The sequence below is a fragment of the Protopterus annectens genome, chromosome 6.part0 (genome assembly GCF_019279795.1).
Source record: "Protopterus annectens isolate FY-2018-M chromosome 6.part0, PAN1.0, whole genome shotgun sequence".
Classification (NCBI taxonomy): Eukaryota; Metazoa; Chordata; order Ceratodontiformes; family Protopteridae; genus Protopterus; species Protopterus annectens.
The window spans coordinates 1,792,497,941-1,792,517,940 of NC_056737.1; the positions used below are offsets into that span (position 1 = coordinate 1,792,497,941).

Consider the following 20,000-nt stretch of genomic DNA (forward strand, 5'->3'; position numbering starts at 1 on the left):
CGATCTTATGACCTAGAACCATATATATATATATATATATATATATATATATATATATATATATATATATATATATATATATATATATATATATATATATATATATATTCATATATATATATATATATATATATATATATATGGTTTCACTTCAGAAGCCTGAATGATCACAAGCCTGAATTGCATAAGCCAGAAGGCCTGAAATTTCATAAGACTGAAAATTCAAAAGCTTGAATCCCATAAGACTGAAAATATAAAGAACACAAAAAATGAAAAACAAAAACACATACAAGACAAAGGATAGCATTTTTCACCAAGTTATGGCAGGGGGGCAAGTGTAGTGAAGTGCAGTCTTGGAGTTGATATATATATATATATATATATATATATATATATATATATATATATATATATATATATATGTAGCAGGGGGTGAGGGGGGTTGCAGGGGGCTTGCCCCCTGCTTATATTTGGTGGAATATAATCTGTTTTGTGTTGTCTTCAGTCAGTATATGTATCCTATCTGTTTTCAGTCTTATTGTGTGTGTATTTTTGAATTGAAACAGTAATGGGGTACAGATTATTAGTACAGTGGATTTGAAAATCTAAAATCCTTACACACTTTAACTTTGTTACTTGTGAAATATTTGAATGGGGCATCTTGAAACGGTATGAAAAGGAGCTTTAAAACAACAGGTGAGGGAGTGAGGACCATGAAAATATTTTGTTTTCTTTTAATTACAATAATTTTTGAGTATAAAGATTAAAAGATGATATTTCAAAAGTAGTATGAAGTTTGGTTTCAAAACACGTGAGCCGGTTTAGTATATTAAAATGACCTAATAAGGTTTTATGATGAATGTGTGATCATTTTTATTACGCATCACACGTTGCATATAGATAATGTTTTGCAGAGTTTAAAAAGTCTGCTTTACAGCTCTAATGCTATCTGGAGAAATTGTTAATGCATTTTAGAATTTTGTATGAATATTTTTTTTGAGTTTGATCAGTAGGAATTTTACTGTGCATGCTGTAGAAGTATTGCTAGATGATACATTTTTCAATGCAAAAGGCATCTAGTTTCTATTTTCCAAAGCAGCTTCAGTGTGCAGTGCATGTGTGTATATGTATGCGTGCTGAAGAGTAGTGTATAGCAACTTGAGACAGAAATACAAAACTGACTACAACTTTCTGAATTGTGTTAAATTGTACAGTTTCATTAAAGCTCAATACTTGGTGTTTTTTATATAACAATTTGTACTATTTAGATGCAAACTACAACTCAGTTGTGTCTTTCTTGGTCTGATGTGCTGCAAGTAGTCATCCCACCAGATAGAATTGCACTGCAGGAATCTCATGAGGTTCAGCCACATGAATGCCTCCATTCAGTGTTCAGGGAATTGCTTTCTTAACGTTTGCTTCATCCAGTCAACCTAAACAAACTTACCCAAGTGGACCTAAATAAATATAGCTTTTTTTACCCCAGATTTTCTGTAAAAGGATTTGACACCTAGTGCCCTAAGAACACAAGCAGTCCTTTCCTGAGCTGGCTTCAATATATTTTGAACGTCATTAATAATGGCCCTTTAGTTCTTTGCAATCACACACATTTAATATTTGTTTATAAAATGATTCCAGTTGGGTCTTCCTTACCCCATCCTTTCATTTGTCAGGGTTCCTATGCTGATGCCCTTCTGGTTTCAGACACCTGGATTCTGTTCCAATGTCATCAGCAGTGTAAGCAAATGGAAAAGAAAAAATAGTAACAGCAAGTTCAGGAGAATCCTGCCTTCATACTCTGTGTGTCACAGGTGAAAACTGACTACATCCAGAGACTTCCAAACGTTTTACACTTTCATGCTGTGCTTAATGTGTGTATGTGCAGTTTAGCAACATGTAACATTTTGGGCCATTGATCCCTGAAATCAAACAGGTTTTGAACCACATCAGGTCTGTATAATTTGAAAAGTGCACTAAATAATTTACACAGTTGTGATTGACACAAAATCCACACCTCATGTCATAAAGACAGTTTTTTACTCCTCTGTTTCAACTTTGAGGGGTGCGACATCCAGTGCTGTAGATGATGCCTCAGCCAGCACTGTTCAAATATAGATTGGATGGTGTGAGGCATTACAACTCTAGTGTTCCAACAAATATATACAGAACTGTAACGATTCTTCTAAAAAAATTGGATAATTCTTATTACTTTATTCTCGTCTCCTATTTACTTTTACTAGGCTTGCGAAAATTGTATAAGACATCTAAAAAAGGCAATATTCTTAAGAGTGCTTAAATGGAAATTGCCATACATGTGTGTGTGTTCTTTTAGTGCTGTTTATACTGTCTTGAACTGCTTTTGCTATGTATTATTGACGACTTTGAATTTTAGATGCTGCAGTTTATAAATTCAACTGAATTTGCATAATTTTTCTTAGAAATCAACAAAGTATATTCAAAAATGTTAAATAGTGTACTAGACAAAATGCAGTTATGAAGTTCAAATGCACAGAAATGAAATGGAGTTCATGGCCTTATTGCTTCATCTTTCACCTTCCAAGCCTTGAGTCTGTGCCCCATCCACTGCCATATTCCTGATCCTTCTGTCCACCTCCAGAACAAAGTCCTAGCTCCCATATTTTTCCTTAGGACTTAAAGCTCAGCATTCCATTTCTTCCTGATACATCACTACAGCATTTTGGGGCATTTATCAATGGGGAGTGATGTACAGTGTGCTGTAGAAAAGTTTGTGCACACAATGCAAAGGAAGACTTAAAACTAGTGTCTAGGACATGAGTACTGAAGCCGTGTATAAAATGGTCACTAAGAAGATTATGACTGATAAATAGCAGGTGATTGATATGCACAACTAATGTACAGAAATAAAAATGTGATATAATTGGAGAAGCATATTCTGGCTCACAGGAGAATAGGTATGGATTATAATGTTGTTTTGCAGCACGAGGCAATTCACTGTGCAGAGGCAGGTGGCCTGTGTTTGACTCGCACCAAATAGCATTTCTAGTCATGGGTTTGGAAGGATCAGATGAGCAGTGTCCTGTTCTGCTGTTGTGGGGTAGAGGATGTGTGCCTTGATCGCATCATGACTGACTTCTTAAGGAAGTTTGAGGTTATTGCACCCTGTGTAACTCCTCAGCTATAGATCAGTGAAATCCTGCTGGTCAGTTTGACTCTCACTTTGAGGTATTGTAGGAAGGTATGAAAAGGAGTGAATAAATTACAGTATGATGATAAATCACAGGATCCCTGGCCATAGTTCCGGAATTAGGAAAGCAAAACAACAGTTTAAACAGTAGGATGATCCAATATACATTATTAGGGATAAATAAATTAATAAAGACATTATTGTGAACCCCTGGACATCTTAGGTCTTGACATGTGTAAGTACTATTATTTAGCATTGATGATTGTTGCAACTGCAGAAGGCATTGCATATTTTATAGGGGCTTTACCATTTATTTTAGTTGTTATAAGGCAAAATGTTGGTCTTGCTCCAGCCATCTTATATAGTACTGGCTGACACAACAAATGAAACAGACTAAGGCATGCGGCATGCTGTTTGTGTGTCATTATTCTTACACTGATACAAAATAGTTACATAACTTAACCAACAATTATTTTGTTGTAACTGGGATAGCAGGAGTAGAGATGCATCTGAAGAAGGTGCTAGAAAATGTCAGGAATATTTAGCTGATGCTGAAGTTGTAGAAATATTAGATTAGAGCTGGTAGGTCAGGAATGAGTTTAGAGGGCCTATAACAATGTCATTTCATAATTACTGTTTTGTTGTTAGTGAACTGTTTTTAACAGAAATGTACCCTTTTCATTTTAAGGTAAACATAGAATGCATGAACTTTAAATACATGAATGCCGGAGTAAATTTTGCTTTTGAAAATACCATCATTACTTGAGATAACTTATACAAAATCTTGACAAAACTTTATGAACTTCATGAGAATATAGTAACATTTTTGTTTTTCTTGTCTGTTGCTGATTGTACTGTGTAAATTAGGTTTTCGACATTTATGAATCTGTATTGTTCATTATTTCTGTAACACAGCATCAAATGCTAAAGCACAGCTTTTTAGAAATCATATCTGTTAAATATATATATTTAAATATAAGTATATATATATATATATATATATATATATATATATATATATATATATATATATATATAAAATATTCCTTTTCAGAGGCCATGTAAAATTAAATTCTTGAGTATTGCAAAAAAACAGAAAAAGAGTTTCTCTGAGAAAAAGTCTTGCACTGCTATCAATACAAGTTTTTGTTATTTTTAAACTTCATTTTGATATAAAGCCTTGTTTTGATTTCAGTTGTTACTTCATAGTTTAGAAATAAACAGCAGTCATTTACAAATTATCTAATTATGTAAAAAAAATTCTAAAATCTCAAGGCAGCATGTTGCGTTGAGCTGAAGACAACATTATAATTTATTGCTTTTAACAAAAGTGAATATTTTTCAGATCATCATGTTGTACAAATGTTTTCTGCTGAAGAAATAAAAAAAAAGACTGATGATTACCGAATTGTGATTATATATCATTTTTATAAAACTTAGCAACTGTCAGAAGGCAATTAGGTATTGTGCAATATGAAAACACTTGTCTTATAATGAAATTGTTTTTAGTTTCTTGGCAGCACTGAAGTTGAACAACCTAAAGGCACAGAAATTGTCAAAGATGCAGTTCGAAAGTTAAAGGTAAAGCCATAACTCTTTTACTGTGATATTTTATGAGCTACATCTAGCTTTTTAATGAACTCCCTTTCCTGTTTCTATTTTTATAGATTTTTAACATCATTATTGAGATGTATAACATTTTGTGTGTTTTTGCATGACTATTTCAGGTTTAGAAATTAACCATTTTCTTTGCTGGAAAACTCCAGTGGTGATATTTATGAAATTTACTTATTTATACACAAGCCTCACTTTTAGTTGCTTCACTTGAGTTGCCCTACGCACTTTAACAGTTAGCGATTAAGAATGTTCTAACTCATTGTCATCGTACCTTGTCTCATCTTTTTCTTTTAGTGGTGCCTTGTATAACATATTGCACAAGGAGTAGAACTGAGTTATCACTGTTGCTTTTGTGTTGTACTACAGAAATGTCTTTAGTCATAGTCCCTTTCATTTGTTTAAAACATAGAGGATAATGACCAGGTCCCTGATCATAACAAGATTATTGTGTGTTTGAGACTAGAGACAGATCCAGCAATAGCCCTAGTTAGTTGCCTATGGTCTGCTGTCTGGGAGGGGTCCCCTGCTGGGTGGGATGGGCCCAGTTTTCAGCAGAGGCTGCCACAACATTTACTTATAATTATATGTTTTCTTTAAGGATATTCTTCTTTAACAAAACCATTACATCCCTGCATGCATGCATCGACACACGCACACCTGTTCTTTGTTGCTTGCTTGCTTCTTTCTTTTATTTTCCATGCGTGGAATTTAAAGGCACAACCACAATGTTACTTCTGCCCATTGAGTAAAATAAATTCATTGTTGTTAATGTGCTTTTTCTTCCTGAAGTTTGAAAGGAAGAGGGGTGTGTGTGTGTGTGTGTGTGTGTGTGTGTGTGTGTGTGTGTGTGTGTGTGTGTGTGTGTGTGTGTGTGTGTGTGTGTGTGCGTGTGTGTGTGTGTGTGTGTGTGCGTGTGTGTGTAATGCCGTAGTTAGGAAGGCAGATTAGTTAATTTGCCAAGGCTCAAAGTTTGTAACTTTGTTACAGGAGAGAGCCTGAATCCTCTACACCAACTATACCTCTCAAATTCCTAACACATGCAATCTGAACAAAGCCTTAAATAATGTGGGGACAAAGACCCACAGGTAGAGACAATGCTCTTGTAAACTGAGAATGTTGTTAGAATAGCAGGTTTTGTATTCGCTTGCATTCACTGAAAGATATGAAGAGTAAAACTTAAATGTTTGTCATTATTTAGTGATTTCAGTTCTCTGTAGTTTGCCAGAAAAATGCACATTTTAAGAGGAGCAGACCAAAAGTATGAGGCAAAAATCTGCAGAAATCTGGACATGTGAGAGGTATGACTCCAACTATCTCAGTGTTTTTCTAATGAATTGTCAGCTTCAAGGGAAGAGAAGTTTACTGCTGATCATGCTAAATCTGATTTCATTGTGCAACTCTTTCATTTAGCAAATGGTCTTCACAGTGCTATAGAATTCAAGCACAATGTTAGTAGCGCAACAAGTAGCATAGTTGCTTTTGATGCATAAGGCTTGTGGGTTCTAATCCTGAATCTAAAGTCTTGTAATTTAAGGGGGGATGGAGTGAAGGTGCTGCAGTAACAATGAACCTGTTGTCAATTTGATATCAGTGCAATATTCCCATCTTACCAATTTTTTTTTTTTTTTAATATAACAGAAGCAATTTATTCTTCAAGGGCACCAGGCACTGAATTTGTAGATGAAACACTGAAGTATAAAGTTGCTTGCTAACAGCAACCTCATCATTAGTTACAGATCTCTTTAATGTGGAATTATTCAGATGACCTTTACTTCTGCAGAGATTGTGCATATTGACTGATATTGGTGGATTGTAATGACAAAGGTTTGAGTCGCCTTTTATGGTTGAAATGTTCTGATATATGCAGTTTTGTCATTATTGGTCCATATGTTTTGTTTCATTGTTTACTGGAAAAATGTTCAAAACTACAAATTTAAAACACACTAAGAAGTGGTGCTGTATTATACAAAGAATACAATTTAATACAATGAGGAAGATGAGTCAAAGAACATGTGCATGTATACATGGTCCTAAAAATGTGTGCAGGGGGACTATGGTTTAAAACCAGCCCAAAGCTAAACTTAATCCACCACTGACCACGTGCATTTTCCTTGAATGTGGTTTTCAATGCCATTTCAATAAATGTGAGTTTCAAGGGCAGAGAAGTTTGCTGTTAATGCTATGTCTGTTTTTATTGTGAAATTGTATTGTTTTGTTAAGCAAATATCCATCAGTGTTTGTGCTATAAAATTTGAAATAAAAGTTTTACATTAAATCCAAATATATATAAGCTTTGTAGAAGTGACAAAGAAAATAGTATGCACCTTGACAAGTTTGTGGTAAATGAGGAGAAATAGACAAGTAATGGGACATTGGAATTGCTGTGGGCATGGGGTCTGGGGTGGAGGTGCTGCTGCTGTGTGTATGGGTGGTGGCTTTGAGGGCACTGCTGGCTGTGGGGGTTCCCAGATCCATTATCTTACCTAGGGCCCCATTTGATCATGATTTGGCTCTGTTTAAGACATGAATGCCAAGAAATTCAACTTGAGAGCAAATCTTGAGAAGTGAATCTTTGCATCCATGTTGAGAACATGTAATAAAGGGTTATAGTCTGACACCCAGTCAAAATTCTTTGTAAGGCATGAAGTTTTATCTGCTCCATGTACTTCTGGTTATAAGAAAAAAAGGTGATAAGTGCTTTCAGGTTTTCAAAGCTGTAAAGCACTTGGTGAGCCCCTCTGTCAGGAAGACAGCATGTCATGCCATAGAAAAGGGTATCAAAAGTACAACACAACAGTTTGTCTTATGCTAAGGATCGTCAGGGACAGGTCTTTTACAGACAGCAGGGAGAAAGAAATTTGTTTTGCTTTTATCGTATTGTTGGCTAGAACCTCCAGATTTGACTGCTTAGCATGATAACCCTGTCTTAAGAACTGAAACAGGTGTGCTTAACAGTTGATAAGATTGGTCTTGTGCTGTAAAAGCGCACAACTAATTTGTCTTTTTCGCAGTAACTGTGCATAATCAGCACACTCCGTGAACTACAAATTGCTTTTACCTAGACATAAGCTGGCTGTTTCCTCCAGGCTGTCATTCAGTGGCAGATTGATATGGCCAGCTCTTTTCTTCATTGACGAATCTTTGCAGTTAAGTCATATTGCATATTGTGTGTACTCATTCAGAGCCCTCTTTGTCAATTGCATGTGCTTGTACTTTCTTGGTATTGCTATTTTTTGCTGAACTGCAGCACTGAGGTACTGAATCTTGCCTAATTTGCATCCCTGCTCCTGAAGTGAAGATTCTTCTTCTTTTAACTACTATGTTGTCAGAACCCCAAATATAATTTCTGTGTTATCTTGTTATGTTGTTAACAGAGCAGTATATGAGACATTGCTATCTTGTAGTTACTGTGTTGTTATGTCTGACACTGTGGAACTTGGAGAAGAGGAAAAAGAACATTTTCTTTTTTAAAACCAAATTTATTTAATTATTTGCTTGTCTTTGTTTATTGGGAAAATCTGACTGAGTAATTCCCATTTTCAGGAGATGCCTGAAGTGTTCCAGTTAAACACAGAGTAGTTACATTCTATTTACATTTATACACAAACAGTAGTTACATTTATACATTCTAAGAGAAATTCAAAGAGAAAGCCCACATGCAACTTAGTGACTTGTACAGGCAGCAGTTGGGTATAAATTCCTTCTTTTCTGAGCTTCTGCAACCTCAGGGGTAGTATATATATATATATATATATATATATATATATATATATATATATATATATATATATATATATGCACACATACATATATATATATATATATATCTATATATATACACATATATATATATCTATATATATACACATATATTTATATCTATATGTGTGTGTGTGCGTGCTTGTGTATGTGTGTGTATGTGTGTGTGTGTGTGTGTGTGTGTGTGTGTGTGTGTGTATATATATATATATATATATATATATATATATATATATATATATATATGTTTGTGTGTCTGTATAGATATATATATATATATATATATATATATATATATGTACACTCACACACACACACACACACACACACACACACGCATAGGGAGCAAGCAAGAGAGATCAGATATGAGAAGACAGAGCCCCCATACATATAGGTATTGCAGGGAGCATACCCCCCCCCCCAAGAAATGATTGTTTTTGTACTGTTTTATGATTTTCTTTTGCATAATCTGCTGTTCTGTTGTGATTTAGATGTTTCAGTTATGAAGTTTTGTTTTCTAATTAAGGGAGACAGGATTTTTAATTATGGAACCCTCCCATTGCTGTTGGGAGGAGGAGGAAGAGGAAGGATGCGACATAAGACAAATGACAAATTAATAAACAGTCAAAACTGAATACTTACACTCTTTAATAAACCACGTATGCTGTGTTTTATAGTAGAGAAATGGTTAATTTGGGACATTGATGTATAAGCTATGCAGACAGTGCTTGTGCATTTTGATCCACGGTTCAAAGGAAGAAGGTCCTACACTATTTGGAGGGGCCCATTACATTTGCTGTCATCATCATCCAGATTACATAGAGTGACCTCATCTTTCAGGATGCATAGACACCTATGAGAAATAACCTGACATTATGTTTGGATATGTATATAAGATATTATAGTGTCTATATCACATAGTCGAAAGTTTTATAATTTTGAACACGTAATGCTCGAAACATTATGTTACAAAACTTCGACTATGCATTAAAAAAAAAAGAAGGGAAAACAAAAAAAAACTGTTTTAAGCAGGGGGCCAAGCCCCCCACACCCCCTGCTAGTTAAGTATACCACATCCGAGATCACATCATATTGAAAAAAAATGGAATCCTCCACTTATGGTGATTTCCATTGAAACGCTCAAACTTTTACAAATTCGAACTTATGGTCAGAGCCATAAGAGGTTCAAACTTGTAAAAGTTTGACTACGTGAATTGTCTTTTTTTATTTAATAAAACACTTTTATTGTAACAGGCAAAATTGCATTTATATAAAAGTAAATAAACCATATTAACAAATGCACATCTACAAACATTATCCATCACATATGTTCTTCTGTACAATATAATCACATCAACATTACATAAGTTGTTTAATTCCAGACTTCTCTTAAACCTTATTATTCCTCCTCAAAAACATTTTTCTGCATGTGTTGTTCCCACAAGTCCCATTTTTTCTATGTAATTTGCTCATTCCCTTTTCTAAAGATCCTACTTCATTTTCTTTTATTTCAGTGCTTCAAATACAGTTGATTTTGATTTTCATTTTATAGTAATTGCTTTTTCCTGACACCAGAATTAAAATTAAATATTGCCATACTATGTATAGGCGAGTCTATATTAGATCACCAAATGCTTAAAAAAGCAAACTGTGATTAATCGACCCTATGTAAACGAAAGCTTACAATGTCAAACTGTCAGAACAGTGATTTTTTTTTTTCCAAGGGAAAAAAATCGCTGTTCCAAAAAAAAAAAAAAAAACACTTTAAACATTAGAATTTGCTTAAAAGCCACTTCGGTATTTTGCCATTTCAGTCTTTTAAGTTCGACCAAGACGCATTTGAAAGAATGCGTCTTCGGTCTTCTAAAAAATAATTTACTTAGTAACACTCATTTGCTGTCCCAGTGTTGCTGACAAGAGTACTCTGTAGGGATTTTTTAAAATCTGCCAAAACATTACTCTCTGAAAACATATGCTCCCAATTGTCTCTTTCTTCCCCATCATACCTCCAACATTTGCCATCTACCCAAGGAAAAATACTATAGAGTCAGCTAAGGGTATAAAAGTATCCATGCAAACACTCCTAAATCTTCTAGACTTTTTGCTGCATGTTTGGACGCAATACATATGTCCCCCGTTGTTTCTTTGTGAATTGTTCTTCTAATCTTTCTCCCCAATTTTTTATGCACTCCTCTGATTGATTCTTATTATCATGCATTATTTTATATCCCTTACCAATTACCCTTTTTTAATCAGCAGCCTCTCTTCTGTTTCAGATAAAAACTAAACCAGTTCAGGTGTTTCACTTTGGATTCCCCTAGCCTTCTTTCTTTGCCTATACTCTGATATCTATCCCTGATAGGGAAGGCAGTCTCTAGCCTGTAGTTCAAATATATTCTTGGCCTTTTACCATTCTATTACTTTTCCCTCCCTAATTATTTGTTCCCAAAACCTTGGTCCTTTTGCCAGCTTCCTCCAGTAAATCGCAGCCCCCTCTTGCCTATCCCCTGTACCCCTATATGCAGTCATCCATATAGAATACTTTCTGCTGCTTTATGAATGTAACATTATGCATGGGTGTTACTATTCTTGTTAAGGTTCTGCATCCAAATTCCAGTCTTTCCTTATTTCTTGAATTTCCCCCCTATTTCATCATCATCCCTTTCCATTTGGAATTATAGCTTTGTTTGTGTTATGTATAAGAACCTTAACTGTGCAGTTGTAAAATATCCCTTCAAATCAAGTAACCCTGAATCACCTTGTTTTACTGGAAGGATCAATGTATCACACCTGACTGTTGCCCTCTTCCCATCCCAGATAAAATCCTTCAACTCTTTATTAATTACTATACACAACAGGTTCTCTGGTTCATAAAAATATGTCTGACTTGTGCATAAAACTAAAGGAACTAAAAAGATTTTTACTGCATGTATCATGCTATACATATCCATAAGCAAGAGCTTCCATTTTCTCAGTTTTTGTATTGGCTTTCATTTAGTCTCTTCGCACATATCCTTAGTTACCATAACATATTCCTTTCCAAGCCATACTCATAAATACTTCATTTTATCATGTCCCCATTAATAAGGGTATTGCTGAACCAGTTCATGTTTAGGTACATAGTTTACAGCTATAGCCATTGTTTTATCTGCATTAATTTTATATCTTGAAAAAAAACTTGGAACTGTCTCAGAATGTTCCACGACACTGAGATGTCCTTTTCCAGTTTTAGCAGGTACAAAATAATATCATCTGCAAATGAAGCCAACTTTTCTTGATTACCATACCAATTATATCCTTGAATTTCTGAGTTCTTAGTTTCTTTCCCAGTGGTTCTAAACCTAATGCAAATAAGCGTGAAAGTGGACCCACTACTTGGCTCCTCTGCTCAAGCAAAACTTATCTGAGAGAACCCTCCTACTTTGAATTTTGCCTCTGATCCCTCATACATACTACCAATTAACCTTCTTATTGTATCAGGATTGCAAATACTTCCATTCCCCTACTCACAAAATCCCAGCTTACTCTGTCAAGTGCTTTTTTGCATCGAGACCCACCAACAGCAGTGATATTCAGTCTTGGCAATACCTTTGCCATTCTATTAGCCATTATAGACAAACACTTTATGAACATAGTTTAAAAATTGAAATGGAAATCTGTGAAGCTACATCTGCTAGCTCTATACCATCTTTAGGTATTACAGCTACACCAGCTTTTTTCCAGGATGTTGTTATTCTCATTTCGTTAGCTATCTTGATAGCAGACACTTCCAAGATCAAATCTCCTGCAAGTTCTTTTTTTTTTTTTTTTAAAAAGGTGTACCTAGTATCTATATCAGAAGATCGAAGTTTCAAAACTTCAAATCTGATATGGTCGACACCATATGATCGAAGTCTTGAAACTTCGAATCTGTTAACAGAGATCTCCATACAGCATGGAAAGGGAAGATTTCCCTTTTCTACAATGTAGTGCAATCTCAGAGTTGGTATATTTAAGTAGCGGGGGGTGTGCAGGGGGACGTAGCATTTAAGTGGTTTGCTTTTGTAGGCTGTTGTATTTTATTACATTTTCGATGTTTCAAGACTTCGATTATATGGTGTCAACCATATCAGATCCGAAGTTTTGAAACTTCGATAATGTAATATAGACCCATGTACCTAGTATAATACATTCTCTCTATTTTTTCCTGAAGGCATTCAGCGCAAGTATTAAATTATTTATTTTTTTAATTTATTATATTTTATACTTTTTTTTTTAGTTTGTCATTTTGGGTCTGATGCATCTACTTTGTACTTGACAAATCTTTGTGAAGCCAGCCAGGATATGACTGCAAGGTGCTGTGAAATAGAAACATAATACATATTCAGTAAGCCAAAACAGTGACAATATAACAATACACTGTAAGTAGCTGCAGTTAAAGTTGTCACACTTCTTGCAAATGTGACAGACGTTAACACTTTGAACAATATATATTTCAAATGCTCTTTTTTCTCCCGACACAGCTTCAGTTAACAATGAACAGAATTTTTAGTGGTATGACATATGTAATCCTTTTAGTAATACATATATTTTGAATGTTATTGTTTGCTGTACTCACCTTTCTAAAATGCCAGTGTGTAATCCACTAATTAATTACATTTGAAATAGATGACGCGAATCACATGCAGTGTAGTGCAACTGTGTCAAAAACGCATAGTTAGATAACCTGCCAGTGTAGATAGTTAACAGTGATATTTTATTGCACTTGCATTTTAATAAAATTGTTTTCCATCCTATATTATTCTCATGTCTGGATCACTCTTCTTTAAACCGAGGAAGAATGGGGGTCTGCATCTTTTTTTTTTTTTTTCCTAAATAAGTAGTAAATACCAAAATAAATCTCTTGGTATGAATACAACATAAATGTCATGAGAATAGTAAGATATCATGATTTCTTTGCAGCACTACAGTGAAGTTAATAAAAAAAATATAATTTGTGCAGGCTTCGTGATCCTCGAGGAAATATTATTCATATAGTTGAGCTACTTTGCACAGTGCATTGGTTTTGAAAATGATAGTAATACAATTAGCACTTCCTTTTCTTATGAAAAGATGAGATTATCATGACAAAGTTACGCTTTGATTTTGCTTTACTTATAATGCTGCATTTCTGCCGGTAAATAGCCTCAGATCTTATGCAAAGTATGAATTTCAGATTTGATATTCGATTGATTTTACTTGTTTGTATTACCTGCCCACCTTATGCTCTTAAGCTTATTAACAGCTGGCTCAGCCATTGATTTCATGTAGCAGCAGCTGATTGTTCATAGATGAAAGTAACTGCAATACAGGGCATGTGCCCACCTATGAATAGTAACGTATTGGCAAACCGTAAAGGTGGGAAAGGGTTGTACCATTCATAATTACTATGTAACAGTTTGCTCTGTTCTACTTCAACATTTGTCTGTTTGAACCATCTGCAAAGGGACAAGGTAGAAATACTACACTGCCTAGTGACTCGGTAAATAAAAGGTACTCAGAGATGCAGGAAGTGCAAAATGAATTATTGTATTTTGGACCACTGTGTGTGCTCTGTAAGTGAGAAGGGCATGGTCTTTGGGCCTATAATAGATTCCTGACACAAGTAATCATAAAAGGAGAAAATACCTACAGCTGTGTCAGAGAATATAAAAGGGATAGGTGTGCTTGATTAAGTTTGTCATGCACATGTTAAGAATGACTGTTCACTTTTAAATCTTAGCTTGGCCTCGAAAGAAGGTCAGGTACACACTGTTTCAGTAGTCATTTTTACTCTAACACCACCATCATGTGTTCTTACCTGTGATATACCTGTGCACTTATCCAGTCTTACTCTGTAATTCTCTTTTACTTCTTTTCTAAAAACTGAAATGTGAGGAGTGAATGACACTACAACCAAACAGCAGCAGAGTAAACACTAAAATGTCATTATTGATGTTCTTCGTATTTCATTGTTGCAGTCATCCATCACATTTGGGTTATCCCTGCCAGGGTAGGCCTCAATCGGCCCAAATACCAGAGGCGTAATATTTCTGCACTGGTTGCCATCAGCTCAGCACTAACGTCAGGTCATCAGTATTATAAATTAAGGCATTACATCAGTCTTTCTTGCTGAGGAGCCCAAAGCAGTTCAAACAAGTGCCGGTCGGCCGCTACCTGAGTTTGTCATTTCTGAATTAAAGTTGAAGTCTTCTAAAGCTAAATACCCCATTGGGGATCCTTTTTTTCTTGTTCTAACCGATGTCAGAAAAAGTTAACAATTGTCTCGCCTGTGGACAGCAAATACCACACCGAGATTTTCATTCTCACTGTGTCACTTGCTTAGGCCCAGACCACGACATCCCTGACTGTCACTTTTGTGCTTTGTTCAACGCCAGAACTGTACGTCATTGGGCTCCCAGAGTTTTCACAAAATGCCTGGCTCCCGCCATTGCTTTTTGCAGACAAAGAAATATTCAAATTTACTCATACTTGGATGACTGCCTGATTCAGGCAGACCATCAGGAAAAGCTTCTAAAGCACCTGACCTTTGTAAAGGACCTACTGATCTCCCTTGGGTATACTGTCAACGAAGAGATATCCAAACTAGTACCCACGCAAAACATTGTATTCCTGGGAGCAAGCCTGGACACTGCATTCCAGATGGCATTTCTTACTCCAGAAAAAATAAACCTACCTGACAACCTACTTCTCAGTTAGCCACCAGGCCCCAGTTATCCGCAAGGAAAATCCTGCAAGCTCTGGGGTTCATGGCTTCTTGCATTCTACTCGTATGCCAGACTGCATATGAGGAAACTACAATGGTACCTAAAAAGCCTTTTGTGTCAACACTCTCAAGACCTGGAAACTCTTATACCAATGATACCGTGTTTAAGGAGAGATTTTCTTTGGTGGGCAGCAGCATGCTACCACAACAAGGGACTACTCTTCTCACAACCCCACACCACACAGACCCTCACCACAGATGCATCAGACTATGCCTGGGGTGCACAGCTGGACAGCAGGTGCATTCAGAGTCACTGGAGCCCAAACCAAATCTACACATCAACCAAAAAGAGATGTTAGCTGTTCAGCAAGCTCTGACATCCTTCAAATCCCTACGTTCCCCGGGGCCTCTACTGATCAAAACAGTCAACACAACTGTGATGTGGTATATCATCAAGCAGGGCGTGACTCACTTGTACCCTCTGTGTAGGCTCGCCATGACCCTTTGGCACATGGCCTCAGCCATGCAACTACACCTGTTGGCACAATTCCTGACAGACTCTCTAAACTCTCTGGCAGACAACTTAAACAGAAATCTCCTGGACCACTTGAGTGGCAGCTAGACTGAAGACCCTTCGCCCTTGTAACCTAGAAATGGGGTACCCTGAAAGTCAACTTCTTTGCTTCCCACTCCTACCATCAACTCAGCAAATTCTGCACCAGGGAACCTCACGGCAAGGCCTGGAAAGTGGATGCTCTATCCTTCCAGTGGGTCAACCTCTCGGTCTGTGCATTTACTCCTCTACCACTCATTCAAGGGTACTGCTCAAAATAAGGGAGGAAAAACTGAGGGCAATCCTGATTGCCCCAGACTGGCCACATCAGCACTGGTACCCTCATCTGCACAGCCTGTCACCACTGCCACCATGGCATCTCCCTCAGATCTCAACACTCCTGACCCAGAGCAATAGAGAATTCATGCATCCCCAATTGCAGACCCTCAATCTGGCAGCCTGGCTTATTCCCTGACCACTGTAAAAGCTGGCAATCTAAGCAAACAAGTTCTAGATGTTATACGTGAGGCCAGATCCCCTAGCACTAGAAAGGAACTGCACAGCCCTCCCTACCTCTCATCCTGAATTACCTGGCTGACCTACTACACAGGGGTCTTCTCTTCCATTAAACTTCATGCCTCTGCAATCTCTGCTCATTTCAGCACAGAGCCACCTCTTTTCTCCCACCCTCTCATCAAACAGTACCTAAGAGGGGCTAACAACTTGAGGCCACCCGGAAGAGCACCTACTCCAGCTTGGGACCTTAACTTTGTTTTGGAAAAGCTCACCCTTCCTCCGTTTGAAACAGCAGCATCTGCAGAGTTAAAATTCCTCTCTTGGAAGACAGCCTTGCTTCTGGCTATCACTTCAGCTAGAAGAGTATCTGAGCTACAAGCACTAATGGCTGTAGAGCCCTTCATCATTTTCCATGCCGACAGGGTCTCCCTTAGGACTAACCCATCATTCATGCCAAAAGTGGTGCCCAGTGTGGCTTTCAACCAATCCATTCATTTGCCCACCTTTTCTCCTAACCCACAAAACAAGGGGGAAAGGATTCTGCACTCTCTAGATGTGCACAGTCAGCTCAGATTCTACCTGGACAGGACTAAATCATTTAGAAAGACCGATCAATTGTTAGTCAGCTTTGCTGCAGTAGCAGAGGGCAAGGCTTTATCCAAACAAACCATTTCCAAATGGATAGCACACTGCATCCATTTCTGCTACAAGCAGCATGGGAAACCTCCCCCCAAGGGGGTCAGGACACATTCCACCAGAGCAACCACCACCTCTGCAGCTTTCCTCAGAGGAGTCCCCATCAGGGACTTCCTGGAGGCTGCAACATGGACATCTGTTCATACCTGCACCAAGCATTACCACCTGCCTATCTTCTCCAAATCCAGGGCAGGCTTTACCACAGCAGTCTTGCAGGGCATCCTAGCAAGCCCCCAGTCTTCTTGACTGCCTCCACCCTTTTCTTCAGCTTTGGGAATCAACCCAAATAAGATAACTGCAACAGTAAAACTTGAAAAATATAGTACAGTTGTGTACACTTACCATAAATGTAGATGTTTGAGTGTATTCACTGTTGCAGTCCTGGTTTCCCTCCCTCAATCCCCCTTGTCACTCTCTTTCAATTTCTCTCTCTAGCCTTACAAGGATTTCTTGGTATTACTTTCTACTGGTTGGTATTCATCCACCATAACCTAGCTCCCTCTTGGGGGTTCATTACAGGGCAAGAAAAACTGATGTAATGGCATCAGCTCCCTTAATGTATAACACTGATGATCTGACATCAGTCCTGGGGCGACGGCAACTGATGCAGAAATACTATGCCTCTGGTATTTGGGCCGACTGAGGGCAACACTGGCAGAGATAACCCCAATGTGGTGACTGCAACAGTGAATACATTCGAACATCTACATTTATGGTAAGTGTACACAACTGTACTGTACTGAATGCAGTCATTAATGCTCAAATGACGTTGGCTAAAATTGTTAGGAGAAGGAGACTGGGTTAATCTTAATAAAAAATCGTTAATTTATCTGAATAAGATTTCCGATGAAAGAATGCTATGTAAAGCGATTATGTTATTGAGGTTAAAATAATGGGTACAACATTTCAAAGAAATGATAGGAATGGATGAGGAGTTCATGACTCTTAATATTTGGAGAGATTTTTTCCATCAGTTTTCCTTTATTCAGCTTGTTTTTGTTAATATGACTGCACTACTGTAAAATGTGGATAAAATGCAATATCCAAGAGAAAAAAACAAATCACAGTATAACAGTACTAGTAGATAGAAAATGTGAAAAGATAATAAACCATTTATAACAAAATATCTAGAGAGATGTAGAAATGAAGCAAAAAATACATTTTTCAAAATAGTGATTGAGCCACATAATGTTTTCTGTACAGGTATCATTGAAATTGAGAGAGAAGAAAGCATTTTGGCTGTGGTAGACAGATAAGGAGAGCTGAATGGTATATTTCAGTTGCTCTGGGGGAGGTAGCTACTGCTTTTCTTTTTTTATAATTAGTACATAACTGCATTGTTATGCTTGCTGGATTATACCTTTGCATGCACACAGGAATGGAAAAGAAGTAGGAATGAGACACAACCAAGAATGGCATATATATTAGGAAACCCACTAATTTCATCAAGGACAGTCCTGAGTCTGTCTTTTGTCAGACAGTATGATAGAACACTATTTTAGTAAAGTTTATTGATAGCCTACCTGCAGATAAGCTGAACTTTAGGCTGAGGCATCTGTAGAATTGATCCATATTCAGATTATGGCTAAAGCATATCATTTCCCACACATACCATGGCTTCTACAATCACTCCCCATAAACATGATGTGTTAAGTTGGGAATTCTCTTGTTAATGTAAGTGATGTGATTATGGATGGGGTTGACCCACAAAGCAATGTATTTCCAAACACGGACATTTTTTGAATAGGTGCCAGCACAGATTGATTGTAGGTTAATAAAAAGCCCTAGTCTAGCAAGAAGTTCAAAAATCACGACTTTTTCATTTTACTAAATTTCAGTTGCAGTTTACTGCTGTTGGATCATGAGAAAATAAATTCAGAATTACACTGAAGGGTATTATAGAAGACCTTGAATTGGGCAATAGAGATTGTGGTAATAGGTAATCTGCATGAAGAGTGGATAAGAAACCTTTTGTATCCTTTATGATGTCAATAATGAATAGTGAAGTGAGTGTTGAGATGCTGAGCCTTGTGGTAGTGCTGCACAGGTAATCCAGCTACATATCAGGTCCTTTCTTTACATATAGCCGCTGTGCTTTTTGCTAGGTAATTCTTGGTTCAGGCGCTAGAGTCTTCAGCTACACTGACAAGTTTGAACTGTCCAAGTAATGCCACGGCATGAAACGTGTCAAAAGACGTTCCTACTTACCTAATTACTGTGGTAGTTGATCTCTGTTATATTCCTGAGAATTCTACCAGTGATAGGTCTTGGTGCAGTCAGTTTACTGTCACCTGGTCTTTATTCAGTATTCAGACTTTATTGAGATTGTGTTATGATTGCTTTGCAGTTTATTCCCCTAATCCCCTGTTTCAGTGGGTTTAGGGAATTTTGTGACTAGACTGACAGTACCTTTTTTTTTTCCTGATCAGGGTGCATGAGTAAACTATGGTTAAGTAATAAACACAGAGCTTTATGAAATGCAGACAAAACCAATTCTTCATTTGGCATTTTTGAGGACAGAAGCTACATCCTTGCTAGTTCCATTGGGTAAGCTTGGAGTGGTGCAGCATTATGGAATTCCAGTGATTAATTCTAACCAGCATGTTACATTTCAGAGTTTAGTCAAAAATGTATAGTTTCCAGCGTAAGCAGTTTAAACCCTCACACTTACTTGCCATCTGTGCTGTTCTTAAGAACATACGATCAATATTATGGAAGCTGTCAAGGGAACAATAAGATCTGCAGCAATATGCACATTTAAGTAGCCATACTTAAATGTTCTTGCCTTCTTTTTTGAACACTAGTAGTGCTCACCCGGTAAGTGTCAACCATGGAGGCCATCATTCAGAAAGCCACCAATGGTAGTCTGAGATTTTACTTTTTATAGTCCCTAAACATAAACAGCAAAGCACTGGGGAGGGGATGTGCAGTGAACTGACTGCAGACTGTCCCCTCACTTACACAAGGTC

General features: G+C 37.0%; 1 protein-coding gene across 3 annotated transcripts in view; it reads left to right on the forward strand.

Annotated features, from left to right (window-relative positions):
• GULP1 (GULP PTB domain containing engulfment adaptor 1) overlaps nucleotides 1-20,000 on the forward strand; it is a 4,195,041-nt gene that overhangs the window by 3,128,368 nt on the left and 1,046,673 nt on the right. For all 3 annotated transcript variants that reach the window (XM_044075155.1, XM_044075158.1, XM_044075157.1), the window contains exon 12: nucleotides 4,676-4,747. In XM_044075155.1, coding sequence (XP_043931090.1) covers nucleotides 4,676-4,747 — 72 coding nt within the window. The remainder of the gene's footprint in view (nucleotides 1-4,675; nucleotides 4,748-20,000) is intronic.